Source organism: Polypterus senegalus, chromosome 11 (assembly GCF_016835505.1).
Source record: "Polypterus senegalus isolate Bchr_013 chromosome 11, ASM1683550v1, whole genome shotgun sequence".
In the NCBI taxonomy this organism is placed as follows: domain Eukaryota; kingdom Metazoa; phylum Chordata; class Cladistia; order Polypteriformes; family Polypteridae; genus Polypterus; species Polypterus senegalus.
This window is the reverse complement of record NC_053164.1, coordinates 38832667-38841860: the sequence shown is the minus strand read 5'-3', so window position 1 is coordinate 38841860 and position 9194 is coordinate 38832667. Positions and strand designations below refer to the sequence as shown.

The following is a 9194-nucleotide window of genomic DNA, read 5'->3' as shown; positions in this document are numbered from 1 at the left end:
ACTGTTTTTCCTGACGCTAATGAAGTCGAGGCGGAGTATCGTTTATGCCCTGGGAAATTAATATGATTGACAGAGAATTTTGGCCAATGGTAATAAGAAAAACTCGGTAGTCGTCCTATAGGTTTTATGGGTAAAAAGGGGAGGGCACTTTTTTTTTTTAAATAAACAAACCGCTCTCTTACTGCTGTCATTTCAGTCCGCGGAGCTATAGTTGGTGTTTGCCTATAGGATTAGGGATTTATGCATTAAAAGCGTTACTTTTTTTTTGAGAAAGCAAATTTTGCTTGTTTTAGAACAATTTTCTTCATTTTTCAAAATAGATATTTGTAGAATATTTTTTTACTTCCGTAAATATTACCACTGTTGTTCAATTATATGAATATTTTATATGAATCTGTATATGTGTGAACATATACATACATAGATAGTAACATCGTTGATGAGAAAATTGACCAATATTATCTGTAACCTGAATATGTATATGGATAATTTATATATATATTAATATATATTTAACTGCCGATGAGTATATTTAAGCGCTTATTTTTCCTTAACGTTATTAAAATCTAGACCGTTAAATATACGTGTTTTTTATACTTGTGATCTCACTCGTGAAACAGGATTTCAAATTCAATTGGCACTGAAGCTCTCAGGCGTCAGTTTTATTTTGTTTTTCATTTTGCTTCCTCTTCGCTTATCACAAGTTTGACGATTAGCTTTTTTTTGTTTTGTTTTGGTTTTTTTATATATCAACAAAAGAGGAAGAAAGGGAAAAACCATCGATCATCTAGCCCAAACAGTCGAGGAAACGTGCTGCTGTTTTTTTTTTCCTTCCATTATTTATTTATTTTTTTTAAACAATTTTGACCCTTTTTTTGCTGGCTTTATTGTTGAAAATGGCGGCGATTGAAATGGTGCAGATGTTACTGGAGGCTGCCGACTACCTGGAAAGAAGAGAGAGAGGTAAATACTTTATAAATGCATAAGCAATTAAAAATAACGTAATGTTGCTGCTGGCAAGGCTTTCTATCACAATGCAGGGAAACATTTCTTCCAAATTAAATATGAATTGAGACTAGAAATATTTTTAATTTAATGTTTGATTTTTATTATTGCACAAAATATTTACCCGAGTAGCAACACTAAAGGTAATTTATTGTGAGATTCAACGTTGAACCTGAAATTTGCAATTGTCATTTGTAGTCGAGTGCACGTGTATTTACAAATAGCTCGGCTGGTGCATGGTCATGTTCGTGTGTCCATTGCTGCAAATGAACTCGATCCGGCCGCAGATATCGCTTCGCGTTTATCCACTGTAGTGTTTCCGTTGTACATATTGACACGCATGATCGGTGGACGTTCACGATCAGGGGTCGCAATGTTAAAACTGCATCTCTGCGCCCAGCGTGTTGTGTTTTCACTGTTGCAATGGGGTTTACTAGAGTTCAGATGACATCAGCCTCCTTCGCTGGGAGCTGCTATAATATGTATGGGCTCAATGAGCAGTAATTGATTGTTGTATCTGTTTGTTTATGTATCCGGTGGCTTTCTGCACCATGCGCTTTCACCCCACTGTCAATGTTTGGGATGTCTTGTCAAGTAAAATATAGTTTCTCTTTTTTAAAGTGTCCATCTCATTATTTATTTGTAGAAGCAGAACATGGTTACGCCTCCATGTTGCCCTACAATAGCAGCAGCGGCGGAAAAGAGAGAGACAGTGCCAAACGAAGAAATAAAGCCAAGAAAAATTCAAGCAGCAGGTATTTAAATATTCAACTTATTATTATGTTGTGGTTAACCGGTCCATATTTAAATCAAACGGTATTCCTTATTGACCTTTTCACTTTACCACAATTACATGTTAAATGTGTGTGTTTTCATTCAGCGGTAAGTTTCATTTGACACATGCAAATTTAACACACCTGAAACTCTTAATATAGATATTGTGTGCGTTGCTTTTCGGGTACCACTATTAATGTGAAGTTTTACAGGAAATTTTTCACAATAAGAAATGTATTAATTCAGGTGGCATATAATTAAATGGCAAACATATGAAATGGGGAATGTGTGAAATACTTTAAGAAAAAAACCAGAAATGCTCCCTTAAGCAATCTTGAGTGGAATCAACACACTTCTTCTTGGGGTACTCTTTTTAATATTATACAGCTAAAATGCTAAAAGTACAAATGGTCTCTTGTATTACATTGTTTTTAATCTGCATTGCAAGACTGTTACTGTCAAACTGGAAGAATGAAATTTTCATTGCAGTGGATGAGGATGAAGGTTCTTTATAACAAAGTCTTCAGCTGTACTGAAAATACTTGATCCACTCAAGTGACCCTGTTTGCAACTTTACTGGCACATTGTAATTTAAATTTATGTTGCCCACAACACAAAGGACTGAACAATATTCAAAACAGATGCACAAAACATTTGTAGAATACAACAGCTGACACTGAAATCATTCTTATTATGTAAGGAAAAACAGCACTGGTTGATATTTCTTAATTATAGTCTGGGTTCAATTGGTAAGTCTCAGTTAATCATCAACCTGAATTCTTTGATATGTGTAGATTCTGGCACCATGAATCAATTTTTTTTTTCTTTTTGTTTTTTTCCCCTCCCCTAAAGTCTAGAACAGCCTTATTAGTTTTCTTCAAATGTATTTCACATGTTTCATAGCACTATTTTAATAAAATTTGATGATTTAGTGAAAACAAAAATCCTGGTATGAAATGTCAAATTCTAAAAGTCCTTCCAACTGGAAAAACAAAATAGTACCTCCAATTAGTGCTAAATCTGCTTTCCTTATATACAAAATGTGTAATGCTATGGAAAGGGCACATTCTTATAGGCCATTGGTATTACTAAGGATGGCAGATTTGAATTAAGTCATTTACTGTCTATGATCTGCAAGTTTAAAAACCAAAAAGTTTAGACTTGGGATGAGTAAACTAATAATGCCTTTCAAAATTTAAAAAAGATTTGGAAGTTCTGCCTTTTATATGGAATTTCCAAGTTTGTTCTGAGTTGCCAAAGTTTCCACACCTTGGATGATTATTTGCATCTACAATTCTGATAAATGGTATTTAAGTTAAACAAGGACAAAGTAATGTGAGTAGCTGTGTGGTGCAGTCAACTGGGGCCCAATGCTAGATTTACTACATGGACAGGTACTGTCTCGCCAGAACTCCACAGTAGAGAAATTGGTGTCAGAAAGTAGAGGAAGAGAAATGTCTATAAACATTAAGTTTGCATCTTATTTCACCTGACCAGTTTGGTGATGCTAATATATCTGGAAGAATGTCCTGAAGTTTATATAGAGTGCCTCACAAATTCTGTGAAGATGACACCACTCGGTTTGCAATAGATCATATAGTATGTGTGTGTGTATATATATATATATATATATATATATATATATATATATATATATATATATATATATATATATATATATATATATATATATATATATATACACAGTGTGTGTATATGTATAATATTAATATATCATGTGTGCGTGTGTCTGACAACTTCTGTCAGAAATTTAACAGCACAAGTCAAAAGTGACAGTTATGTAATCACTATCAGTCTTTAATTATACACACATATATATTTAAGCACAAACAGCTATACCAAGCTCCTTCATATTCTGTTAATTTTGGAATAATGCATACAACTTAATATACTATGTAACAAGAAACACTCTGCCTGATAAGTGGATGCAAGGAGATGGCACCTCTTTCATTATAAGTTCCCATACTAACACAAGCATGTCACATGAGAACTGAGAGTTTTGTTGTAATCTTGGCTTTTCAGCACAGCACTGCATTATCTTCCAAAGAGCTGTTAAGCCAGTTGCACATTACACAACTTCTTCTAGTCAGAGTAGATGTCAAATTTGATGACCGAGTTGCTGATCACATTGCCTGAACATTTTCAGATTTCACAATTGAAATTCCACATCCCAAGAGCCAGCTTCTGTAGCCGAGGATCGGACCGCCAAGGTCCCCACCTTCAGCCACCACCCAGCTCATACTGCACCCGACCTTCTTGGCCCCTCCTGTAGGTGGTGAGCCCATGGGAAGGGGGACCCACGTTGCCTCTTCGGGCTGTGCCTGGCCAAGCGCCCCGTGGGTGCAGGCCTGGCCACCAGGAGCTCGCCATCGAGCCCCACCTCCAGGTCTGGCTCCAGTGACCCGCGTCCGGACGAGAGAAAACGCAGTCCAGAGTTTTCATTCATCATAGAAGGTTTAGTGAACTGCTGTTTTGTCTCGGATTCAGGAGGAACAGTGTGGTTTTCGTCCTGGTCGAGGAACAGTGGACCAGGTCTACACTCTTATGCAGGGTCCTGGAAGGTGCATGGGAGTTTGCCTAAACCAGTCTACATGTGTTTTGTGGACTTGGAAAAGGCGTTCGACCGTGTCCCTCGGGGAATCTTGTGGGGGGTACTCTGAGAGTATGGGGTACCGGACCCCCTGATAAGGGCTGTTCGGTCCCTGTACGATCGGTGTCGGAGCTTGGTCCGCATGGATGGATGGACAATTGAAATTGTACAGAATAACAGATTAAACAACTGCACATTGACTTTCCAGCAGTTTCAGATTTCCAAAGTATTGTGAGCCTGCCCCTTTTTTCTGACCGCAAATAACAAAGCCTGACAGAACTGTATGAAAGTCTTCTACTTGTGGCAGGTGCAGTCGCAATCTCTGTCCTTTTTCTTTTTCATTTTGTCAAAGTATGTAAAACATGAGACATCAGGCAAATGAGCCTCTGTTTTGCTTGAAAGGGTTAAAAAAAAAAAAAAACCCTTGTGTTCCTTTTTCCTTGTAGCTGCATTATATACTTTGTAGTTCCTCTTGAGGGCTCATGCAGCTCTCCATTTGAAGTGGAAAGTCAGAACCTCTGAGTTTCTAGTCAGAATTTTCAAATGGAACCCACCCCCCCATACAACGGATTATCTTTTTGGAAAGTTGGGGACCGGTCCGTCATTTGTCCAACTTCAGATTATGATGTACACTATGAAATTTAGTGAAAGCTATAGTATTATACTATTTATTAGGACTCCGGTCTATTGTGTGTCATTAAATTGGTCATATATGCGGTACTGTCCAACTTCTATCTGTGGATATGCTGCTACAGTGTTTGAATCCACTTATTAATTATTTTTTGGGAATGCTTCTGCTTTTTTGACACATACCTATATTAGAACATAAAACTTGGACCGTTCATTGTATTTATTGTGTATCCCAGTTATGAATTATGTTCTTGTGCATCTGCAGTGAATGTGTATATAATATACATTTGCACATAAATGTACAACATTATACATATTTGTATTTTATAGACACAATATACGGTTTGTGTGTATATGTGTCTGTCTATGTATATATACAGGTGCACCTTAATAAATTAGAATATCATCAAAAAGTTAATTTATTTCAGTAATTCAGTTCAAATAGTGAAGCTCCTATAGATTCATTACACGCAGAGTGATATTTGAAGCATTTTATTTCTTTTTATTTTGGTGATTATGGCTTACAGGTAATAAACTCAAAATTCAGTATCTCAGAAAATTTAGAGTATTACATAAGACCAATAAAAAATATTTTTAATACAAAAATGTTGGCCTAATAAAAAACGAATGTCTATGTACGCACTCAATACTTGGTTGGGCTTCTTTTGCATGAATTACTGCATCCATGCAGCATGGCATGGAGGCGATCAGCCTGTGGCACTGCTGAGGTGTTATGGAATCCCAGGATGCTTTGATAGCGGCCTTCAGCAAATCTGCATTGTTGGGTCTGGTGTCTCATCTTCCTCTTTACAGTACCCTATAAATTCTCTGTGGAGATTGTCAGGCAAGTTTGTTGGCCAATCAAGCACAGTGATACCATGGTCATTAAACAAGGTATTGGTACTTCTGACAGTGTGGGCGGGTGCCAAGTCCTGCTGGAAAATGAAATCGGCATCTCCATAAAGCTTGTCAGCAGAGGGAAACATGAAATGTTCTAAAATTTCCTGGTAGACGGCTGTGGACTCTGGGACCTTTGATTTTCTCATGAAATGCAAAATCTACTTTCATTTGAAAAGAGGACTTTGGACCACTGAGCAACAGTGCAGTCCGTTTTCTCCTTAGCCCAGGTAAGACGCTTCTGACACCTGTCTCTGGTTCAGGAGTGCCTTGACACAAGGAATGCGACAGTTGTAGCCTATGTCCCAGACATGTCTTTGTGTGGTGGCTCTTGAAGAACTGTCCATTCCTTGTGAATCTCCCCCAAATTCTTGAACGGGCTGAGGTTCACAATCTCTCAAGGATGTGGTTATCCCTGTTGCTTGTGCACCTTTCCTTCCACTCAACTTTCCATTAATATGCTTGGATACAGCAGTCTGATCAGCCAGCTTCTTTAGCAATGACCTTTTGTGTCAATGACTGTCTTCTGGACAGCTGTCAAGTCAGCAGTCTTCTCCACGATTGTGTGGCCTACTGAACCAGAATGAGAGTCAATTTAAAGGCTCAGGACACCTTTGCAGATGTTTTGGGTTATTTAGCTGAGTGGAGTGTGACACCATGAGTCTACAACATTGAACCTTTTCTGGAGTACTGAATTTTGGGTTGACATTAGCTATAACCCATAATCGGCAAAAATGTAAAGAAATAAATGCTTGAAATGTATCACTCTGTGTGTAATGAGTTTATATAATGAGTTTCACTTTTTGAATTGAATTACTGAAGTTAACTTTTTGATTTTTCTAATTTATTGATGTGTGTTTGTGTGTTTCACTCACATATCACTTAAAATATTTTAAAGATCTCAATTTTTCAACTGTTAATCTGGTGATTAAATTTTACATTGTACTGTATATTACTTTGATCCTATTGATCCCTTGCTCTGCAATAACCATCTCTTTATTTTAACAGTGTCTGCTGTTGCTGACCAGTACATTTTCAGTTTAGATTGTAGTAATTCTATTGACCAGAGAAAACTGTGAATGAATTTCTTTATAAACACATTTGGTATCTGGCAGTAAAATTTAATCTTCCACAGTGGTTAGGTACAGAGGGAAAGATGTGATGTGCTTTACTGTACATTGATTGGTAGGATTTGTTTGTGCATGATAGCTTCACAATTATAGTAGATTTACTACACTTTGACTTGCAAATTGTGTGCTTTTTAATTTTTTTTTAAATAAACTCCTAATTGTTGGTACTAACAGTCATTTTGAATGCAAATGTGTCTTATGTATGCTGATTGCAATGTAATGTCCATTGTTTATTGTTGTCATCCTGCGAGAAAAAAATCGGGAATTTGTTTGCTCAGTGCTTCTACTTTATTGTTCATATTTAGCCCTCTAGCATATTTACATGACCTTTGCATATTTGTGGCCATTTTTTACAATTAAGTTGCTGCTTTTATTGCAGAGTAATACAGTGGTGCAGTGAGCAGCACTGCTGCCTCTTGGATCCAAAACACTGGACTAAAGTCATAGCATGGCAATTGCTCTTGTTTTCTTTCTACATCCTTAGAACATACATGTTAGGTTAATTAATAGGTACAAGTTTGCTTCTAGTCAGTGTGCCTTCTGTTCTGTTGGGTAGCCACAACTCCCAATCCAGTGGTGGATTCTGCTTGCAATGAAGGTTAATGGCTTAAGTGGTTAAGAAAATAGATGGCTGCCTTATGTGTGACTAATTAAAACCTTAAAAGTTTGGTGGCCATTTGTTGTTTTACTTATTAGGTTTGAAATCAAGTTAAGTTTTTTGATCAGATATGGTATCTGAACTGAGTTTTCTGAGATGATGTTGTGAACAATTGAAACAATTTTTTAATTGTATACATACATTATTCAGAAAAACTCCTGGCTGTTTTATGGTTGGATGATCATTTAAAGCAATGTAGTATTTCCTAACATATAAGGATAATCAATAGATTGACAGCTAAATAAATCTGAATTTAGTATTACAAGTTTGCACAGAAATCTTTCAATTATTCCTTAATTACACCCTTTTGCTTTTCTTGCATTTATGCTGGATACTGCTGCTATTTGAATAATTTGTAATTGTAATTACACAGTTGCATCCTGATGGTGCATAGTGCAAGTTAAACCTTAATTGAAGAATGCCAGTGGTTACCATGGATATATCATAGTTGTAAAACCATGTATTTGTCTAAAATGCTTAATTTCTTTGTCACACTAGAATTTTGTGTGTCACACCAAAATCTACTAATTTAACCACCGTAATTGTGCAGTTGCTGCTTTCACGTTGGGTAATGGCAATGGCAGTGATGCTGTGCCAACTCTAGGGCACACAGACGTTGACTCGCATCAGCAAACACACAGTTTAGTATAAGTACCTAATGTACCGTGTATAGCAACCTGTTACTAAATATTTGAATGTAATTACATGTATGTCTCATGTTTGCAAGTTTAAATTTAAATGTCAAGTAATGTACTTTTCATACATTTTTCAGCACCTTAAATGATTTACTGGGGTAATATGTTTTGTATTATAAGAATATTTACAATAAAGCAATGAAATCCAAGCATTTTAATTTAACGGATTTTGAAATAGGAAGTCATAAGAAGAAAGCATTGTAATATTAATACACCACTTTTCACAATAAGTACCACAACAAAGTGTAGTATATAACATTAAAATAATGTACCGCTCATGTTCTTGCAAATTAGGATATGGTAATATTAATGCAGAGTGTTGTAATTTGTACATCAATTAAATGTTGAGAGCTTTATCAAGTATTTGTAAATATATGGACACCCTGCCAAAGTGTTTTTTATTTTTTTTTTAAAAATGCTGGTAATTACTCATTTGAGGGCAATAAGGTGGCGGACATTACGTGAGCTCAAGATTGTCATGGGTTTATATTGAGTGAGCAGTGTAAATGGGCATTATGCAACGTGGATGATTGTACTCTGCATGAGGAACTAAATCGGTGTACAGTATTCTAGCATGTTGAAGTGTAATGTGCACTTTGCACAGTGGTGTGAAGGGTCAGAGTTCAGCATATTTTACTGTGTAGATTGCACGATTGATCACAGAAGAGACTAGTCTTCATTTCGTAGTCTGTTAGATTCTGGACTTGGACAATTTCTAAAGAGGTAACTAATACCTGCTTTGTTAGTTATTATTTGTAGGAAGTGAGTAGACAACCAAGGACTGCCATGTCCTA

At 36.4% G+C, this 9194-nt stretch overlaps 1 protein-coding gene across 1 annotated transcript in view; it reads left to right on the top strand.

Moving 5' to 3' along the window:
- Positions 1 to 204: 204 nt before the first annotated feature.
- mxd1 (MAX dimerization protein 1) overlaps positions 205 to 9194 on the top strand; it is a 53145-nt gene continuing 44155 nt past the window's right edge. The window contains exons 1-2 of the mRNA XM_039768427.1: positions 205 to 963; positions 1652 to 1760. Of these exons, the coding sequence (XP_039624361.1) occupies positions 897 to 963; positions 1652 to 1760 (176 nt within the window). The 5' untranslated portion in view covers positions 205 to 896. The remainder of the gene's footprint in view (positions 964 to 1651; positions 1761 to 9194) is intronic.